Here is a 20,087-nt window from a genome sequence, read left to right on the forward strand (position 1 = left end):
CAGGCCCACTCTACTCACATACCTCACACATCGCATACAACATGCCTGACACATGCGCCAATCACAGGCATTCGTGGCAGATTTCACGTGATAGGCCACCTGAATAGCTGTGCAGAGACATTGGCATGCCTGGTCGAATGATAGAACAGCTTCGTTGGCATGCCGGCTTACGAGACTGGGCAGGTACACTGGTATACCATGTTCATTAACCGTTCATGTACAGTGGCATGCCGTCTTAGATGACCGTCCGTGTACGTCGGCATGCCGGCTTATCTAGGCGTACAGATACGCTGGTCGGACAGGCAGGTCACTCGGTCAGACGGTCGTATAGCCATGACGGGTACGATCCCGAACAAGCGTTAGCACGGTGGTCAGGACGTGTAGCAGCGAGCCTGGGAAACCAGTCAGGTACACGTATTTGGCAAACCCATAGCGTGGCAGGACACGGTGCAGCAACTTTCGCAGCAGGACCGAAAAGCTGGCCAGGTAAGTTAGCCCGACATCCAAATGGGCGTTCTGGTCACTTAGCTAGTCTGCCTCACATGTGCAGCCAACTTAGCACGTCAAAGTCATAGGCGTGCAGCCGGTGTGGCATGCCCCCTTACTAGGCGTGCGGCTGACTGAGCAAATCGCTCCGCGGTTTGGACGACCTGTCGTGACATCTCGAAAGGGCGTAAAGGCAGAGTGGAAGGTCGTCTCTCGTCGAACACGAGGAGTGTGTCTTCATCTTGCGTATCGTCCATTGCTGTAACCTACACTCATCTCTCAGGTGCGGGGGCAGGCGAAGCACCTAACACCCAGCCCAGCCCACTCGCCAGTGCACCACTCGCCGCGTTTGCGACCATATCTCGCTTCCTCACATGCTGCCCCTGAGCATCGCTGCCCTGTCCATCATCACTGTCCATCGCCCGATTATGCTCGCCTGAAGACCTCGCCGCCGCCTCACCCAGCGGGAACGCATTCTTGCTGAGCGCCTTTGCTGCGTTGCGCGTCAAGTCGAACATACTGAGCGGCGCATCGTCGTCGCCTCGCGGACGGACTTCGCGGCGTGTCTGATTGAGGACGAGGTCGGGTTGCTGGTCATGGTACGTGAAGTTGCCAGGGAGTGCACTGTAGTCGTTCGCGCTGAGGCGTTTGTCGGCACGGTCGTCAAAGTCTTTCTCTGCTTGCTGCTGAGCCAGGTGTAAGGATGTAGTTTCTTCTTCGCAGCGGCGCCAGGCTGCGAGGATTTCGGTGAGAGCGGATGCGGGTGCTAAAAGGAGGGCGAGAGAGAGGAGTTCTGTTCGTTGCTCGAGGCGGCGGAGTGTGGGTGGTGTGCTTGTTGATGGTCGATATCGTCCTGCGAGGAAGGCCGCGCGCCAGGAGATGTCGTCTTCGGTGTCGTTCCTCGCTCGGCTTGAGAGTCTTGCATGGCCTTTGCGGGACGGCTGTTTTGAAGCATTGGGTGCCTCAATGTCCGCTCCCGACGGCGAGAGCTTGTTGACGATGTAAGAGTAGGCTGTCTCGAAGTCGTCTTCTCTCAGTGCAGCCTCGATCGCCATGAATGTGACTCGCCTTTCGGCATCTTTCCTTCTCCGGGATAAATCTCCCGCGTTTGTGACTTCTCGATTTGCGCCGTCGTCGTCCTCATCCGAGACAAGCCCAGCAGAGACCAAGTTTCGGCCAATATCGACAAGATCGTCCAGCTTTGTGTAGCTCCTCGAATTTTGTTCAAGAAGCTTGCTGATGAGAGACAGCGGATCCTTGCTGACACGTATACTGACGGGCTGGAAGGGAACCCCGTGCTGCAGTTTCAGAGAGTAAAATGACAATGAATGTGTAGCAGCTATGAGTGCACTGGCTTGTTGGAAACGTGCACTCTTGGAGAACTGCTGTCGAAAGGCAAGGAGGCTAGATCGCGTCAGCACAAAATTCAATCTGAGTGAGGCCCATGGGATCTTACATATCGTTCGCCCTTTTCATGCCGCCTCTCGTCTTATTACCGTTGCTCGCACTGTCGTATGCTTCCATCGCCTTCTCCAGTATTACGCCCTCGACTCGCGAACGGGCTTCGGAGCCCTCTGGCTTTGCGGCGACGTACGAATCGATTGCGAATTGGTAACCTATATGTTCAATCGTCAGCGGTATGCTCAGCCCGGTCCTGTTCCCTCATCCGTATACTCACAGCTTGTTTCCACAAAGGCTCGCAACATCTCATCCTCAAAATCGTCCTTCTGAATTTTGCCCAGGACTCCAGCTCCCTCTTTCTCTTCGGGCTCATTTGGGCCGGGCTTGATACCCCAATTCCAAAGCCAAAGCAGCTTCGCATGATCAGACTCCCATTGCGAAGGGTCTTTCCGAGCACCGCTCTTGGAAGCTGAGCGTAGCATCTTTCGTAGCACCTCCATTTGCTCGGCCGCATCAGCATAGAAGTGTAGCTTTGCGACGTTTACAAGCGAGATCGGATGACCCAGTCCAGAAAATTGGTATGCGCTATACACCATCATCTGAAGCAGCATGTAGGTCTCCACTCTCGGTGTAGTCAGAGGATGTTCTGAACGTAGCAGAGCATCTGGAAAGAGGTCCGCCACCGACTCCGACTGTTCGATTTTCGTGGCATGCCGCTCAATCTGCGGCAGCGAGTCGACGCTAGTCGCGAGATCTGGAGGCGGCTTGAAGTCTAGCAGCTCAGCCAATCTGGCGAGAACGTTGTGTGAGCTGCGGACCGTCTCCTCGTCGTTCGTCTGCGCAGCATAGCAGCTTGCAAAAGCCGCCTGCGCATACTGTAATTCGAGCTTCCGCTGCAAGTCCTCATCCAAGTAGGATATTCCCTTTTGATCGTAGCCGCCCAAATCGACATCACTAGGACCGTCCCAGTTCTCAACAGCGCTCGCAACCAGCCCAAACTCATCTACTGACTTCTGAACCATCCAGCGGTACATTTGCTCCCAATCGTGTCCGGTCTTGTCCGACTCCTTAACACCTTCAAGCCCAATCTTGCTGACGCCGTTGGAGAGACCTTCCTCGACTGGCTGAGAGGGTGCTTGTTCATTCTTACGATCAAGTTTACGACGTTTTCGGTGTGTATGTCCATACATCCACGGCCCAACCAAGCTCTTGATGTCCCGACTTATTCTGCTCTGCGATTCATCCTCCACTTGCTCCTTCTCTGGCTCCGCTGCCTTTTTCATAAGAAAGTCAATGCCTTTCCTGCCCGACAACTCTTCGAATTCATTCAACGGTAGCACCATGGATGGATCCTCAGGATAGTACTCGATCTCCAGTCGAAGTAGCGGCAGCACAACTGCGATGTACCACGTGCGAATGAAATCATTGCGGCCGAGGAATGGCTCGATCAAGGCGGGAACGAGGTTTAGCAAGCCAGTCTCCGAGTCTATCCTGTACGCTCGATGACACAAAAACCATGTGAGTAGGTCTCTGGGCGCATGAGGCGGGAACTTGGGCGGCTCGATCTTGAGTAAACGTAGCTTCCGGACGCGTTTCTGTGCTTGTTCTTCCGAGAGGTCTTTGACAGGAGCTGTGTTCACTGGCACATCTTCACGGTCGACGTTGAGGTACAGTCGTGAACAGACCTCGCCAACGTAGTCGGAGTACTCGCTCGGATCGACAGCTTCAGGAAGGTATGTGAGGAGGATTCGTAGGACAAGTTCGGGGTCGAGGGCGTCAGATCGTGTAGGCGTGAAGGAGTGTAGGGCTTTGATGTTTGATTCGGAGGCGAGATGAACTGTAAGTAGCACACATTGTGCAGGACTCAGATCTTGAACTTCCATGTCGTGGGTTGTGGTTTAGAAGCGAAGGAGGGAAGCTTGGGGAAACATTTACACATGCCAAAGTAAAGTTGGCCGATGACCTCAAGAGCTTCAGCGGAAGACATTCCGCCATGAAACGAAACAACTTCTTACCGAATGTATACTGCGTGCCAATTCAATGACCAAACGACATGTAACGTTTAGCATACGCGTCGAGGTGGACTGCCTGAACTCATCATGCTGGAGAGATTTGCCATTTCAATTCATTCAAACATAAGCTGTATGCTACTTGAATCCATCAACATCTATGCCTCCGCAAGTTTTAAGAGACCCTTGAGATCAATCGACTTGGGACGCTCAATCGGCAGACCAAGTGCGCGGTCCCAGATGAGCTGAGCGAGCGGTCCAAGACCTCTGCTGACACCGAAAGTGGCAGTGTAGTAAAGGGTGTTGTGGAAACCGTAGTGGTGGAACAAGACACCGGAGCTGGAGTCAACGTTGGGGAAGGGGTTCTTGGTCTTGCCGTGCTCGGTCAAGACTCCTGGAGCGATTTCGCTGTTCTTCTTCACGAGCTGGAAGACTGGGTCAGCGGCGATCTCCTTGCGGCTGGAGGCAAAGTCCATGAGCGCCTCGAATCGGGGATCGGGCTTGCGGAGCACAGCGTGGCCGTAGCCGGGCACGACGCGGCCTGACTTGAGAGTCGTCCACAAGTAGTCCTTGACATCCTGGTCGCTGAAGTTCTTGCCGACGTGCTCCTGCATCTGAAGGATCCAGCGGAGCACCTCCTGCGCAGCGAGGCCGTGGAGTGGGCCGGCCAGACCTTGAAGACCAGCGGAGTAGGAAAGGAAAGGATCGCTGAGCGCGGATCCAACCAAGTGGGTGGCGTGGGCGGAGACGTTACCGCCTTCGTGGTCACCGTGAAGGGCGAGGTAGAGACGGAGGAGATCCTGAAAGTTCTCGTTCTCCTTGCCGGCCTTGCCGAGCATGGCGGCGAAATTGTAGGACCAATCCTGGTTGACATCAACCTCCGCTGGAAGAGCGCCGCCGCCGCAGTAGGCGTTCTGGTGGATCTTGGCGGCAATGGTTGGGAGCTTGGCCAGGAGGCTGATGGAGTCGTCGAAAGTTGGCTCCCAGTAGTCGGCCTTGTTGATACCGCGCTCGTATGCCTTGGCAAAGGCGGACTCGTAGTTGAGCGCTGAGACTGCACATGCGAACTGGGTCATTGGGTGGAGGTCCTTAGGGAAGTCGTCGAGCATCTTGTTGACGAATTGTGGCAGCTGAGCCTTCTCGGCGAGCTCCTTGCTGAAGACACGGACCTGGTTGGTGCTGGGAACCTGGCCAGTGAGCAGCAGCCAGAACATGGCCTCTGGCAACATCTCAGTTCCGCTAGTGCCCTTTGGCAGCTCCTTTTGGCAATCCTTGATGGTCTTGCCGTGGAATCGAATGCCCTCGTTGGCGTCCAATACGGAGCCTTCCCAGACCATAGCCTTCAAGCCACGCATTCCACCCAGAGTGTTCTCGATCTTGACTTCGCCAATAGTCTTGGAGGAGTGTGCCTTGACCTTCTTGAGCAATTCACGCTTCTCCGGGATGACGGACTTGAGGGTTTCCTTGAGGTCGGGCTCGGCGGTAGCATAGCTGCGGGAGGCATTGAGGACGACGGGAGCATTGAGCTGTGAACGATGTTGGTCAGTATTGACACAGACCATCGCTGCCTTGACATAGGAGCTCTGCTTACCTTGGAAGCTCGCAGCGCCCGAGTGGCTGACCGTGCAGACAAAGCCATGATGTGTTGTGTCGGTATGAGTGAGTGTCGGTATAGCTTGCTTGGGTCTCCAGCAACAAATTCTTCTGGAATCGGTGTTGTAGTTGATAGAGCTTCACAGATCTGGCAATGCGAGGGAAATATGGCCGAGGTCGCTACCGGCAACAATTGCGAAAGTCTGTCGTCGGAACAAATCGTCAATCCATTCTGTCGTCAGAGGCTCGAGAAGTCTTGGACCTGCAGTAGCCGAGGTGTACCAGCCTTGCACGGGTGAACTCGCCCGAGAGACCGACATCGGGTGGAGGGTATGAAAGTATACCCGCTGGCGAGAAACATATGGCAATAAGCGGTTCTCTTCCTCATTTCTAAGCAGTTCTTCGAGGGTCTGTCATGGGAAGATAGAACGATCATTCTGCGAGTCACATCTTTCAAGAACATCCATTCCCACAGCTCCTTCTGGGCTACCACATTGAGCTCTCCCAGCACGACGACACCATGTTTCGCACTGCTTCGCGAGCGTTGAGACAGCAAAGACGGTGTCTATACCAACCGATCGCGACACAAGTTACACCCCGAGCCACATTGGCCGCCGTACGAATGGCGTCGACACTCTCGCCAGTCAACCCACCTCTACCTTCGACCCAGCCGACCGACTCGTTCCAGCTGTTGAAGGAATCGGAGAAACCAGATGCCGAGCAAGAGATATTCGATCAACAGGTACAACAGGTCAAGGAGTGGTGGGCGAGTCCGAGATACAAGGGCATCAAGCGTCCATACCAACCGGAACAAGTTGTGAGCAAGCGTGGGACTCTTCAACAGGTCTATCCTTCGAGCTTGACGGCTCGGAAACTGTTCAACTTGTTGGAAGAACGAAATGCTGAGGGCAAGCCCGTACATACAAGTGTGTCTGATTAACGAGCCACTGGACTGTTGCAAGTATACTGATTATGCCTCCAGTGGGTGCCATTGACCCGATCCAAATGACACAACAAGCTGCACATCAGGAGATCCTCTATGTCTCCGGCTGGGCTTGCTCCTCCGTACTCACAACGACGAACGAAGTCAGCCCGGATTTTGGCGACTACCCATACAACACGGTACCCAACCAGGTCCAGCGATTGTTCAAGGCGCAGCAGTTGCACGACAGGAGAAGTTACGATGCGAGGATGAAGATGAGCCCAGAAGAGCGAAAGAAGACACCATACATCGATTATCTCCGACCTATTGTAGCAGACGGCGACACTGGACATGGAGGTCTCAGTGCTGTTCTCAAGCTGGCGAAGTTGTTTGCGGAGAATGGTGCGGCGGCAGTACATTTCGAGGATCAGCTTCACGGCGGAAAGAAATGCGGACATCTTGCGGGCAAGGTGTTGGTTCCAGTCGGTGATCACATCAGCCGCCTTGTAGCTGCACGGTTCCAATGGGATTTGATGGGCTGCGAGAACCTGGTTATTGCTCGCACCGACAGCGAGAGTGGAAAGCTGCTCAGCAGTGCTGTGGATGCTAGGGACCACGAATTTATCCTCGGAGTGACAGAAGATGTGGAGCCACTCGCCGAGACGATGCAGATTATGGAGATGAATGGTGCATCAGGACCTGAGATCGACAAGTTCGAGGCCGACTGGGTCAAGAACCACAAGCTGGTCACATTCGACGAGGCCGCGGAGGCACACATCAATGCTGCCGGCAAAGACGCTGGAGCATACCTGAAGCAGATCAAGGAGAATCGCAACCTGCCGCTGTACCAGCGAAGGAAGGCGGCGGCAGAGGTTGCAGGCAGCCCTGTGCTGTTCAACTGGGATGCTCCGCGCACACGAGAAGGCTTTTACCACTATAAAGCCGGTCTTGCCGCAGCCACGAAGCGTGCCATCGCTTTTGGACCCTACGCTGATCTCCTGTGGCTAGAGACCGGCGACCCAAGCGTTGCGAAGGCCGCCGGCTTTGCCAAGGAGATCCGCGACGTGCTGCCCGAGAAGAAGCTGGTCTACAACTTGTCACCCAGCTTCAACTGGTCTGCCCACGGCTTCAGCGATCACGATTTGAAGAACTTCATTTGGGACCTTGCCAAGCACGGCTTCGTACTCCAGCTCGTATCTCTCGCCGGTTTGCACAGCACAGCGACGATCTCGAACGAGCTGGCGAAGGCGTACAAGACTGAGGGCATGAAAGCGTATGTGGAAATCGTGCAGCGGAGAGAGAAGGAGACGGGCTGTGATGTGTTGACGCATCAGAAGTGGAGTGGCTCGAACTACATGGATGGCATTATTGGCTCGATCCAGGCGGGCAGCAGTGGCAGCAAGAGTATGGGAGATGGTAATACAGAGGGATCCTTTTAGATGTCTCGGTGTATAGGTAGTGTGAACAGCGAAAGCCAAAGACAGGCCGTATAGGAAACGACAGAGAGCCGCTGCTTGAACAGTGCAAACCCAAAAGAACATCTTGCCCATCATTCTCTATGAACATGCGAAGCATGCATTCCTAATCGTGACATCGTGATCCCTCCCCAAGCCCATTCACTACTCACCTATTCTCACATCAATCGTCCCGCTCACAGTCCTAACACCAACCCTCCCCATCCCATCTCCCTTTTTCGCGACAACGTGTCTGAAAGCCCCCACCGACTTCGAGTCGCCAATGATTTTGACGTCTCTGCCTCGGATTGAGATGGTCCCGCTCGTCGAATCAGCCGTTGCCAGCCCTTCCCACTCATCCGGGTATGTGATGTGCATCGTGCCGCTGATGGAGCTGGACTTGTGTTCCGAACGGAGTTTACCCCATGAGTCGCCCGGAAACGTATGCGGCGGTAAGACACGGATAGCAGTGGTACCGGAATGAGTGGAAGTGTGAATGCTCGGTACAGTCCGCGAGTCCATCACGTAGGGCAATAGCTCGATGTGCACATCGCCGGAGCTGGTGTGGATGCTGGTGGAGCTGCCATGAATGAACGCGCCGCGGATATTGGAGGAGACGGTCTCGAGTCGGGTCTGATAGTCCCGTTTTGGAAGGGATCCAGTCGTAGGTAAGCGCACGTCGACGGTGCCGGAGATGGAGGTGACACTGAGGTACGCTGGAGCTGGAGCGTCTGGATCCGCGTCTTTGGGGTCGACAGTGCAACCGATGGTTCCGGAAGTGGTTTTGAGAGAGAGGAGGTCGAGCAGGTCGAAGAAGCCGTGGATTGAGCCTGAGATGGTCTCGATGATGGTGTGTCGGGCAGACCAGTGGGCGATTTTGCAGGCGCCACTCACCGCGTTGAAGGTGGATTTGCCAGTGATCTGCATATGACCTTGCAGAATTTCACTGGATTTTCGGCTGAAGAGGCCATCCACGACTTCGATGTTCAAATTTCCAGTCGTGAGTGTCCAATCATTCAACGTCAAGCCTGGTCGAACGTCTATACTGGCAAAAACTCCTAGACATGGTCGTCCAGATCTCGATCGCGCGGAGCCTTCCACCTTTGGGAGATGAAGGACAAATGAATCTTGTGTCGTCTCGCACTTGGAGCTGACCACTTGCCATGGAGACGTGGTAGCGTAACGGATTTGTATTCTGATGTCGGCTTCCTGATTTACGTCTTTGGCTGGTCTGACGATCACCTTGCCTTGGATTTTGTGAGAGAGGTATTCGGTCTCTTCCATGAGCTCTAGAAAGGCGAAATTGTCGAGATCGGCAAAGTCGTACGTCAGAACATCAGTGTAGACATCATAGGGACATTCATTGGAGTGTGGAAACCAGGGAGTCGGCTGGTTGGGACTGGACGGCAATTTGCCGCGGTCGGGATTCCCAGGAGCACCAACATGGCTGCCGTCATTGCTTGTGTGTCCACCTGGAGCTGCGGCCAGAATTATTATTACAATGATGAGAGCAATGACAAGAATTGTGCGGCAGGTGGCCAACGGAGCTGAACACCAGCGGGACCAGCATGATCGTGTACTCCTGGATTTCTTTTTCTGTGTGAGCAGGCCGGTTTCTTCATCTGCAACGCGTTGTCTGGCATCGCTCATGCTCCGTGGTTGAGACTCTGTGGCATTTGCTGTTGTGGTATCACTTGCGCCCTGTCGAAAGCTAGAGTATGTCGTTTGCGGGCTGGTAACCCCATCGAAGTCTGGCCGGGCACGAGGCCTGTCGGCAGTAGCAGTAGCATAGTCCGGCGGCGCGGCGAGAGGAGCCATTTCTGATTCTGACTCTGGTAGAGAGACTGCTGATAGCGCTGGTGAGCTCAGTTGCGATCGGGCAGCTGTCGAAGTACTGGCTGCTCTGTCTTCTGCGATCTCGTTCGCTTTCGCACGAGCTTCTGGTGTTTCCTGGCGATTCTCAACGAAGGCTGTCGTTAGGTGCGATCGATCTGTGAAGACTTCGTCAACTGGCGGAAGTGAAACACTGTCAGAGTCTCCTCGGATGAGGTCCTGTATATAGTTGTCTATTCGGACACCGGAGTTGGACATCTTCACTGAGGTGTTCCTCATTCTAGGCAGCAGGTTCGGTCTTGTGGTGGAGTTTCGCCAGATAAGTCTTGAGCATTGCACATTCAGGCAACAAGATACCAGGATTCATGGTGTAAGCATACCGGGGTACTGAGGTAGCTGCGGAGTGGACGGCCAATAGATTGCAGCGGCATTGAATCCTTTCGCCGATGACACTTCGAGGCGAGGCCCAATGCGGAAGGTCAGAAGCTCTCGTACTATTCGCTTGACGTTTTCAACACAATGCAGGAACACTTCGCTGGTATTGAAGCACAAGCCAATACAACGATGTCGTAGAGCTTCAACCGGACGAGGCTCGAGGTCAATGCATGCAATAGAGAGAACACAATGCATCTCCAGCAAACTGGTCACCTACCTACCTAGACGTCGAAGGGTGCTTTGTCTTTGTGCTCCGTGACTTCAGATCAGGCATTGCCCGAACCCATTGCTCGTTGCTCGGTCTCAGCAAGTACAACGATCGGAGGGTCGTTCCCTCTGCTGGCGGACTTATCAACGGTCCGCAGTATTTCGATGCTCACGCAATGCTGCTGATTCGTGTCACTCGTCGTCTGCTTCCCCTTCATCAACTTCTTCTCCAGCTTCTGATGAAGACGATGATCGCGATGAAAGGTCGATGGTGCTGTGCCGCGCTTTGCTCGTATTGTCACCGTCATCGGCTTCGAACTTCTGGCATGTGTGATTGTGCTTTCGTGTCAGATGCTCCGTCAAGCGCCATCGCTTTGTGTATGGCTGCTCATGGCGGTCGCAAGACGAGTACGGGCAGAAGAAAGCATAAAGATCGACCACTGGTAACTTGTGATCTGGCGCTGTGCGGTCGTCAATGGCGGGCACCATGTCAGGCACATATTCAACGACTTTCTCCTCAACCATGGCAGACATGTCCCCGGTCATGAAACGCATGCTCATCCCCTCGTCGAAGAGCGCGGCGCATCTTCGCGCCGCACGATCGACCACGGCTTTATCCCATCCCATCATCGCGGCCATCCCGAGAACCTCGCTCCAGTCTCGTTGTCCGAGCTTCCTCTTTCGCTTTCGTCCTTGCTTTACACTAGGCTTCGTCTCTGTCTCTGAAGATCTTTGACCATCATGATATTGGGGTTTGACGTCTGAAGCATCGCGTCTGTGTGTGTCGGAAGCCTGTTGCAGATTCGATGCCAATGTGCTCGCCCGAGAATTGTTGCGCGACGAACGTTGCTTCTTCCACGTAGCAGAGGGGTCGTGATGCTGCCCTAGGCGGCTCAGATGAAGAGCGTTCAGCAGCTCGTCCTGCTTCGATATCAAGTGTCGGACTGTGGGCTGCAGAATGGCACCGGCGGCTTCATCATCATCCATGAATTCCGGGGTCTGCTCAGGGCTGCTGTGGTAGAAAGTACTTCCACGAGAATCACTACGAGAATCGCCGTTCGTTGAACTTTCTGCATCATCGTCGGGCAAGTGAACCTTCGGGGACGTTGCGACGAGCGAGTCCCGCGAGTCTCTATACCGCTCACTGGCAGTCCTACGAGGCACGGAGCGGCGTCTGTGTTCATAGAGCTGCTCCTTTGCTTGCCGGAGGAACACCGCTTTGAGCTCTTCTTGCAAATCAAGGCTCGGCTTCCATGGCTCGGGGTTCCTTGCGAGTACTGTTGCATCTTTATGCTCGTCTTCAACTGGGACTGCTCCCCATATCTCGCTCGCCCGTGGAACAGAACTTGGCTTGAGTGGCCAAGCAGAAAACTTTGGACGTGGCTGGAAAGGCCCACGGCGTTTGGTGTCCTTGGCCAAAACCCACCGCTGCTTGCTCTGCCAACGTTTCACATTTGACGCATCCGCATTGCGCAGACTAGCCTTGAATGCATGGACGTTGTAAAGCTGCAGGCTCAAGTCATTGCAGACAGCTTGATCAAGAGATGCTGCAAGTCCGCGTTCGTTGCGGGTGTAGAACCTCCAAGAGCTATCCGGTCCATAGAAGCGTCCAGGTCGTTGTCCATATGTGTCTGTAGAGGAGGCGTCCTCTTCATCGCTATCGACATGTCGATCTTCTCCCGCATTGACGATGTCGGCCTGCGCAGTTCCAGGGTTTGTGATAGCCGTGCTGCTTCCACTCCCTATCGAGGACATTTCGCTAACTCAATCAAGCGACCACCAATCAGTGCATAGCTGCGATATCATACGAAGGGTCGGACTTGTGTGTGAATTGTGGAAGTCAAGTCGTCGCTGCTCAAGTGTGAATTGATCACAGTAGCGGCTACCCGACCCGACCCGGACGGCTCTTCCGCATGAGATTTATCGCGGCTTCTTCACTTCCAGACAACGGTCACCCTCATCCCTCACGACACTACCTTACCTTGTTCATTCGCCGCAAATCCACGGCCGATTCTCCACACTCCGACCTGTGCTCAAGCTGCCTCGCTCGCTCGACACTGTCACTCACCTCTCACGCACCTTTCACAACCAAGAACCATGGCTGAAGTCGCAAAGAACCCATCCGAGCCTGTGGATCTCAGCACCATTCCTATCTCACCTGACGGTGCCATGACTGACGCCACGAATGGCGCGACCAATGGCGAGAAGAGTGCCAACAGCGGCGACGTCGTCACAGTCTTCGACGACCCTTCGAACTTCAATGTCAAGCACCAGCTGCAGCACACGTGGACGCTGTGGTTCACCAAGCCACCGAGCGGCAAGCAGGACTGGAACGAGCTGCTCAAGGAAGTCATCAGCTTCAACAGCGTTGAGGAGTTCTGGGGCATCTACGTAAGTGCCGCCCATCCAATCTCGCACGTGGTGTCTTCTTCATCCGACAGCGTCTAACTGACTCGCTCTAGAACAACATCACACCAGCATCCGAGCTCGCGCAGAAGTCCGACTACCACCTCTTCAAGCAGGGCGTGCGACCAGAGTGGGAGGACCAGCAAAACAAGCACGGTGGACGCTGGGCATACACTTACAAGGGCACAAAGGCCAGTGACGAGACCTGGCTCAACATCATGCTCGCCGCGATTGGCGAGATGCTCGAGGATGAGAGCGACAACGAGGTGATGGGAGTCGTGGTCAACATCCGCAAGGCATTCTGGCGTGTGGGTCTGTGGACCAGAACCGCTGGCCAGGCGCCCAAGGGCCGCAAGGATGAGGCTGCGGATCCGCTCGAGAGCCGTAAGCGTCTTGAACGTATCGGCAAGAACTTCAAGGACGTGCTCGACCTGCAGCCAAACGAGGTGATTGAGTTCAGCGGTCACGCTGATTCTGCTCACACCGGTAGCAGCCGTGCGAAGGCCAAGTTCACCGTCTAGGACAGTACCTCTCTTCTGGATATGCATGGCGTGCTGTGTATGATTACGGATGACTGCGGATCATTTGCGACGGCGTTTCGGGGTGTATCATAGCTGAAGCGGCATGGCTATGTCGCAAGGGGAGTTGAGCAAGTGGCCTCCCGGGGGACCAAAAGAACGATTTTACGATGTGCATAGTCACCCACTGGGTGCATGAGCTCGGATGGAACAGCTCGGGGATACCCAGGACGCGATATGGAGTTTGTTAGAAGAGAGATACTTACCAAATGAGAATCCCAGAACAAAAGAGGTAATGATTCGCCGACTGAGGAGTGCGGGCTTCTTTCTTCTACCTTTCTGCCGAGCTGTGTGACTTCGTGGGTGTCCTCATGTGGATGCACGGCTTCTCCTAGTGATGTACTCCTGAAATTCAAGGTAATGCGTACCCTCTTCTTCCCAGAGCTTTCGTGCTAGCAGATGCAGTCCAAGACTTTTCCGCCCGAGACTCAATCGGAGCTTCGCTGGCTAGAACTACTTTATTACCACATCGACACCTCATCCCGACCCGAACCTCTCTTCACGTCTCACTCTCCGCAGTCTTGCTTCTGATACGGACAAACTCTGATCTCGGCAAGTTGCTCCACAAGGTACCACGGCTTCTACTAAGACCCGTGACGCGGCTCCTTACGTGTAGCTGTCTCCCTTCCGACATACATTGCCTTCCCATCATTGTCTAGCCTCAGCCCTGGCAAACCTCTGACCATCACGATCTTCATCAAGCAAACACGACTGAAGAGTGTCAATTATCAAATCTGCTACCTGATGACAAACAGAATGGACCAGACAACATTCCTCAACGAATTGCTCACGGTCAAGGATCGGGTCAATGAGATGGCATCGACTTTCAGCCGCTCTCCGCGCCTTCAGTTCTCTCAAACGGCACCCATCGACATGTTTTCCAACCACCTCGAAGACGTCAAAGCGCGCCTCAATTCCATGCAAGCTTCGCTGAACCTGCTATCGATGGGTTCAAGCCAGAGAGCCTCGCCGCTCGGCGTCTCGCCGCACTGGGCCAATCGTCCTAATGACTTCCCATCGATGCCTTCCGCCCCGTCGGCTCTGCCATCAGGTCCGCTCTTCTGGCAGCTCTTCAACTCCGTGCGCGCCGATGTACGAGGTCTCACAGATCGTATTGCCGGCGTGGAGCAAGATGTATCAAATCTGGAGGACCGTCTTGACGATATGCGACCTAATCGTTTCACTCCTCCAGAAAGCGAGGACATACCTACCTCACCTCTGCAGCATGACTACTCTGTGCCATACTCTCGGAACGGGGCACATGTTGATGGTCACCACGACTCCATTGACCATCAAGGAACGCCCTATCTGCAAAAATCGTATGGCGTGAGCAGTCCATCATGGGTCACGCCAGAGCTTTCAGCACAGGGAACTGCCGAATGCCCCGCTCCCGAAGGGGTTGCTTTCAGAGATCGCGAAATTGTAAGCACCATGGCATGGGTACAGCAAATGATTGACATGCTAAATTACATTCTGATGCAGGTGGCGCTAGAAGATCGCGTACGAGAACTCCAAGGCAGCCTCCGTTACAGCGAGGATCTTGCATCACAGTTTCGCTCGGAACGTCAAAGCGAAAGCAACAAAGTTGCCTCGCTATGTCAAAGACTGCGAGACTGTACCGAATCGAATGCTCGCTACGAAGTGGAGCTGGACAAGTCCGTGACCATGGCGGAAGGGCATGACAGCGCTATGCAGAAATTGGCTCAGGAGTTGACGAGGAAACACGAGTTGGCTATGTGGGAGATGTCATCGAGGCTCCACCAAAAGACTCAGCAGTGTCTAGCTGCTCAACAGCAAATTCAGCACCTGCGGAGCTCCATGTATGATGCGCAGAAGGAAAATCAGGAAGAAATGGACGACATGCTCGCCAAGAAGGACGATCTGCTCCACAAGATCAGAGAGGTGGCAGCACGAAACAGCGCAGTCGTCTCGCAGCAGCAAGAGATCATTTCGCGCGGCGCGGCGATCATGGAGAAGAAGGACGATGAGATCGACCGTCTCATCCAAAAGCTCGACAAGTTGCAAGCAGCTGACCGCAACGAGCAGCAAGAGCGAGACAGCTGCGCCAAAATGCTCATCGAACGGCTTACTCGCGAGCTGAGCAAAACGCAAGAGAACCACCGCAACGAGCAACGAGAGCTGGCAGAGAAGAGCGAGGAAGTAGTCGAACTGAGGAAGGCCCTGACCAAGGCTCTCACGCCTAACTTGCCTCGTGGTGGACAACCCCAACCAAGGGCCCGGCCGACAGTCTCTCCTTTCGCAACACCACTTGGTCGACGAGCGTCTTCCATGCAGTGGAGCCCACAAGCACTGCCTCAGTCGTCCAAGCTTCCACATGAAGTGCGGCGTGCGGATATCTGGAACACTGGCAGCGCCGGAACTCGTGAGAATCTAAAATTCGGCGTACCGGGTCAGATCAAACATGTTGTCGATCAGAAAGACCATGATAGCCCAGGAACGCTAGAAAGCGTCGCAACACCTTCTGCGCTGAACCATGCAAGCTCGCATCGTGTATTACACGTGGACAATTTCGCCAAGCACCATGAACTTCTAACCCGCAAGTCAAGGTCAATGGCCGACATGCGATCACGCAAGGGTGACGGACGCGAGACGGGACCCGAGCAGGAATCTGCACCAGGAACGCCCAGATCCAGGCTGCAGGCCTATGTGGAAGCAGACGAGGGCAGTGGTGGCGAGCAGCGAGGTGGTGCAGCGTGAAAGGGTAGCATGTACCACGTGGATGTAGGTGTACGGTGGATGTACGCGCTGTCAGACAACTGCCGACCTGCACAAGCGTGTGCAGACTTCAGGCTTTGCATTATCGTCGTTGTTGGAATGTCTCGGCCACATTACTCTCGGATCGAGAAGCTGAGTAATGGTAGCAGGACGGGAGCTTGTTGTTTCAATGTATGCATATTCCATGGTTCTCCTCGTGAACTTGGCTATTGTGTCAAGACTTTATCGTCAAGCCACCCAAGCGATTCGAGAAGTGCTGTGTTCGTGCTCAACTTTCGCAAATTCGGGCACAACTCCTTCGCTAAGGTAGACATCACACCGCGTCACTTTGATGCATACGAGCAGCACAGAATGCCACAGAGTTTCCCGTACCTCCATGGCGCGGCTCAAACTGCAGCACGTAGCCCGGACTCCAGTGGCTCGCACTTCTCCATGTATGCACGAGAGAATCAAATGGTCGCTGGTCGTTGCTTGCCCGTCTACATACATACCTCCTGAGATCAATACCTCCAGTCTCTCGCGCTGACTGCACAGTCTAAGCCTCCGGAGTTCGTCAAATGCGTTGCAGTTTGAGCGGGATCACGGAGGTACCCCACGGGCGGCATGGACGACGTGGTTGTGCGCTGTTCGTCCGAGGCGAGATTTCGCTGCGGGTCAACAGTTTTGGTGACATCAACGTGCATGCGCTGAGATGTGAATAGAATCGGGAACACTTATGAAGTACCGCATCCCGAGTTGGCAAGAACCGTCTCCCTTTGCGCACTGTACTTGACCAAGACCACTATCGAGATCTATCGTGACGTTTTAGGTACGATTCCCGAGCGCAGACCGGCCCGCACGAGACTACAGTATCGCGACACGGCATGGCCTATCCAGACGACAGACCGACCTCGAGAGAGCACCGATCTCGAAGGTCAACTCCTCGAGATTATGACGACGTCCCCGACGAGGACTACTACCGGAGACCGAAAACGTACGAGCCGAGATCAAATGGACGCTCAAGCAGACGGAATGAATATGATGGGAGCGACGAAGACGATGCTACCCCTCCACCTCGACGACACCGCTCGTCAAATGAGAAGGCTCCAGACGAGCCGGATATCCCACCGCCTCCCATAGGGGAAGACCGTCGTGGCGGACATTTCAAAGCCGGAGACGATGGCATAGAGGCAGTCCCGGCTTCACGAAGCGGGCCAGCAGACGATGATTCTTACGCGCCCCGAAAGAGCAAGTCAAGTCGAAGGGATCCACGTGAGGATGTCGAGAGGGACCCATATGCATCTCGTCGACGCAAGGAACGGAATCCTTACGACGAGGAACTCCCTCGGCGCACATCTCACAGAAGCAGAGACGACTATGATGAGCCACCAAGGCGCTCTCAAGGACGTGATAGAGATCGCGATCGAGAGCGATACGACGATCCAGAACCACCGCGACGGAGCAAATCCACGCGGTCACCACGAAACGAATACGAGCTTCCACAAAGAAGCAAGTCGAACCATAGGGAAAAGAACGGATACAACGACTATGAGCCTCCGCGGCATAGCAAACCTCCAAGAGATGCGTATGAAGAGCCATCGCGTAGGAAGTCGACACGCGACCGCCGCACAGCATATCCAAACGACGAAGATACCGAACCAGATTACGCACCACCACGGCGACGCCGTGAAGAAAAGCCCGCCAGATATGACGATGGCTACGGCACAGATCGTCCAAAAAGACAGCCGCGAGATGACTACGACCGCGGCTACAGGACCGACGGACGCGACCCACGCCGAGAACGTCGGCATGAACCTCGGGATCCACGAGACGCTCCGAGGCGCGACGACCGCCATCGTTACGACGACTACGACGACCACGATGGTAGAAAGCCCCGCTCGAAAAAGAAGGGCGGTCCGAACTTCAACGGCATGCTGGAAAAGGGCAAGAAGAATTGGGATACCGTGGCACCGGTTGCGAAGCCCTTGATTACGACTCTGGCGAACGCTTATCTCAAGAATGGAAGGCCTGCGTAGAAAGAGTGTGTGAAAGAGCGATTGAGGCGAGGTTGGCAGATCGCAGTTCGATGTTTTCTTCTTGGTTGATTTCGGCGTGCTTATACATGGCATGGTCCACTCAGTCATGTCTCCAGTCAACGACGTAGCTCACTATTGATAGCTGTGCGATATAAGGATTTCACTCAGCGAAGTGTACACGCTCGATAGATGTCGACTTGATCCCAGCACAAATTGCATAAAACCCGGCATCTTGCACAAATAGAGTTTCAGATGCACAAGTCCTAAGCGAAGCTTGGTCCGAAGAAGCATGTCGTAAAGAGCTGGTTGCGAACTCCTGGGAAGACGTGAGGCACAAAAAGGGATCATGCACAAATCTCCAAGCCAATTCATAAACTCCATTGATTTGTGAGACGAGAGCAGGATTCATCGTCACCGCTATTGGAACTATACCCTTGCAGCTAAAGATCGACAGCTTTTAAGCTCCGAGCAACGGGGATTGTGGCATGTTGCCAATAGTCTTCTTCACGACGCCCTGGAGCTGGCCAAGAAGTGTTGCTGCTCATTGACATTCTGACAGCAAGCGATCAAACTGACAGATACTGCATAACATTCCGGCCTGACGACGATTCTATCCAGCAGCCATACCTCCGCACAAGACCATCTCGATCTTTCTGCATCCACTCTCACCATGGTCAAGATTATCGCCGGTCTGATGGACCTTATGGGCAGCTCTGTCGCCTCAAGTTCCGCGGAAAAGGGCTCAGCCGAGGCGCTGCAATCTGTCCTAGACCTCCTCCGAGCTCACAATGTCACCGAGCTGGACACGGCACGTGTGTATAACGGCGGACGCAGCGAAGAGGTACTGGGTGAGATTCCAGAGGCACAGAAGAACTTCACCATCGCGACGAAGGCTCCCGGATTCGTGCCTGGACATCTCACCTACGACAAGATCATGAATGCATGCGATGCTTCCTTGACAGCATTGAAGCAGGAGAAAATCGATCTTTTTTACTTTCATGGCCCAGATCGACAGACACCGCTCGAAGATTCATGTAAAGCTATGAACGATCTACACAAAGCTGGCAAGATTGACAGGTTCGGAATATCCAACTTTACCAGAGAGGAAGTCGAGGAGATCCATGACATCTGTCAGACAAAGGGTTGGATCTTGCCAACAGTGTATCAAGGCGGCTACAACCCGTTATCTCGGTCCGCAGAGAAGGAGCTCTTCCCAACCCTGAGACATCTCAACATGGCGTTCTATGCCTACTCTCCACTGGCTGGCGGATACTTCAGCAGAACTGCCAGTGAGCTCCGTGAACCTCCTCCTGGAAGTCGAATGGACAAGATCAAGATCTTCAAATCTGTCTATATCAACGACACATCTCTCAAGCTCCAGGAGATTCTGACAAAGGCGTGTGATGAGGCTGGTGTGAAGCTCAAGGATGCGACCTTGAGGTGGTTGATGCATCATTCTGCGCTAGCCAGCCAGGATGCAGTCATTTTGGGAGCCAGCAGCACGGAGCAAATGGAGCAGAATCTAAAGTCGTGCGAGGGCGAGCCTTTGCCAGAAAGTGTGGTGGCGGCGTTCGAGGAGCTGTTCGTCGAATACTGCAAAGCTGGACTCACGCCAGCGTACTGTGTGTAGGGAGCTTGGCGAAGAGTCTGACGTTGTGGATATCGTTGGAGCTCCGCCCAGCAGAGGGAAGGTATCGTGGTATGATCTTTGGTCCAGACATCTCAAGCTCCAATGAAGATTCTATCATCACGATCCAATGGTGAAATCCGTAGATGCTACTCGAACAGGCTGATATCATGACGGTGCGGCGACCGTGGGTAGAGCAAGATCGAACATGACGCCTGCGGCCTCTCGCACTTTCTGTTTGGCATTGGCAAGATCTTGGTCAGTCGGAGGTTGGTTGCCCGTTGAGCCAGGCATGGGTGCTCGCATTTGCCGGGCTGTGTATAACTCTCGAACATGCTTGGCAGCTATCAGCGTGCTGGTTGCCAAATCCACCAAGAACTCCGCA

The 20,087-nt window shown here is 54.3% G+C and overlaps 10 protein-coding genes across 10 annotated transcripts; 6 read left to right on the top strand and 4 right to left on the bottom strand.

Annotated features, from left to right (window-relative positions):
• Positions 1-758: 758 nt before the first annotated feature.
• MYCGRDRAFT_34265 (uncharacterized protein) lies at positions 759-3,770 on the bottom strand (the record flags this gene model as incomplete). Its single annotated transcript, XM_003857356.1, has 4 exons — positions 759-1,890; positions 1,943-2,102; positions 2,165-2,942; positions 2,985-3,770. The coding sequence occupies 4 exons, from the start codon at positions 3,768-3,770 to the stop codon at positions 759-761; spliced, it is 2,856 nt and encodes a 951-aa protein (XP_003857404.1).
• A 284-nt stretch (positions 3,771-4,054) lies between these two features.
• CIT3 (citrate synthase) lies at positions 4,055-5,659 on the bottom strand (the record flags this gene model as incomplete). The annotated part of the gene is made up of 2 exons (XM_003857355.1): positions 4,055-5,422; positions 5,488-5,659. The coding sequence occupies 2 exons, from the start codon at positions 5,533-5,535 to the stop codon at positions 4,055-4,057; spliced, it is 1,416 nt and encodes a 471-aa protein (XP_003857403.1).
• A 452-nt stretch (positions 5,660-6,111) lies between these two features.
• MYCGRDRAFT_83726 (uncharacterized protein) lies at positions 6,112-7,850 on the top strand (the record flags this gene model as incomplete). The annotated part of the gene is made up of 2 exons (XM_003856201.1): positions 6,112-6,415; positions 6,472-7,850. 2 exons carry the CDS (start codon positions 6,112-6,114, stop codon positions 7,848-7,850), a joined length of 1,683 nt encoding a protein of 560 aa, XP_003856249.1.
• A 180-nt stretch (positions 7,851-8,030) lies between these two features.
• On the bottom strand, positions 8,031-9,683 carry MYCGRDRAFT_89326 (uncharacterized protein; the record flags this gene model as incomplete). The annotated part of the gene is made up of 1 exon (XM_003857354.1): positions 8,031-9,683. One exon carries the CDS (start codon positions 9,681-9,683, stop codon positions 8,031-8,033), a length of 1,653 nt encoding a protein of 550 aa, XP_003857402.1.
• An 849-nt stretch (positions 9,684-10,532) lies between these two features.
• MYCGRDRAFT_89327 (uncharacterized protein) lies at positions 10,533-12,095 on the bottom strand (the record flags this gene model as incomplete). Its single annotated transcript, XM_003857353.1, has 1 exon — positions 10,533-12,095. One exon carries the CDS (start codon positions 12,093-12,095, stop codon positions 10,533-10,535), a length of 1,563 nt encoding a protein of 520 aa, XP_003857401.1.
• A 284-nt stretch (positions 12,096-12,379) lies between these two features.
• Positions 12,380-13,609, top strand: MYCGRDRAFT_102384 (uncharacterized protein; the record flags this gene model as incomplete). The annotated part of the gene is made up of 2 exons (XM_003856202.1): positions 12,380-12,731; positions 12,803-13,609. 2 exons carry the CDS (start codon positions 12,438-12,440, stop codon positions 13,265-13,267), a joined length of 759 nt encoding a protein of 252 aa, XP_003856250.1.
• Positions 13,610-13,862: 253 nt separating this feature from the next.
• MYCGRDRAFT_102387 (uncharacterized protein) lies at positions 13,863-14,617 on the top strand (the record flags this gene model as incomplete). Its single annotated transcript, XM_003856203.1, has 1 exon — positions 13,863-14,617. A coding segment is annotated over one exon (549 nt), but the record flags the coding sequence as incomplete, so codon positions are not given.
• Positions 14,618-15,377: 760 nt separating this feature from the next.
• Positions 15,378-16,098, top strand: MYCGRDRAFT_102388 (uncharacterized protein; the record flags this gene model as incomplete). The annotated part of the gene is made up of 1 exon (XM_003856204.1): positions 15,378-16,098. One exon carries the CDS (start codon positions 15,395-15,397, stop codon positions 16,040-16,042), a length of 648 nt encoding a protein of 215 aa, XP_003856252.1.
• Positions 16,099-16,798: 700 nt separating this feature from the next.
• On the top strand, positions 16,799-18,219 carry MYCGRDRAFT_107165 (uncharacterized protein; the record flags this gene model as incomplete). Its single annotated transcript, XM_003856205.1, has 1 exon — positions 16,799-18,219. The coding sequence occupies one exon, from the start codon at positions 16,924-16,926 to the stop codon at positions 18,073-18,075; it is 1,152 nt and encodes a 383-aa protein (XP_003856253.1).
• A 550-nt stretch (positions 18,220-18,769) lies between these two features.
• MYCGRDRAFT_34411 (uncharacterized protein) lies at positions 18,770-19,705 on the top strand (the record flags this gene model as incomplete). The annotated part of the gene is made up of 1 exon (XM_003856206.1): positions 18,770-19,705. The coding sequence occupies one exon, from the start codon at positions 18,770-18,772 to the stop codon at positions 19,703-19,705; it is 936 nt and encodes a 311-aa protein (XP_003856254.1).
• Between the last annotated feature and the right edge of the window lie 382 nt (positions 19,706-20,087).

The sequence above is a fragment of the Zymoseptoria tritici genome, chromosome 1, assembly GCF_000219625.1.
Source record: "Zymoseptoria tritici IPO323 chromosome 1, whole genome shotgun sequence".
In the NCBI taxonomy this organism is placed as follows: domain Eukaryota; kingdom Fungi; phylum Ascomycota; class Dothideomycetes; order Mycosphaerellales; family Mycosphaerellaceae; genus Zymoseptoria; species Zymoseptoria tritici.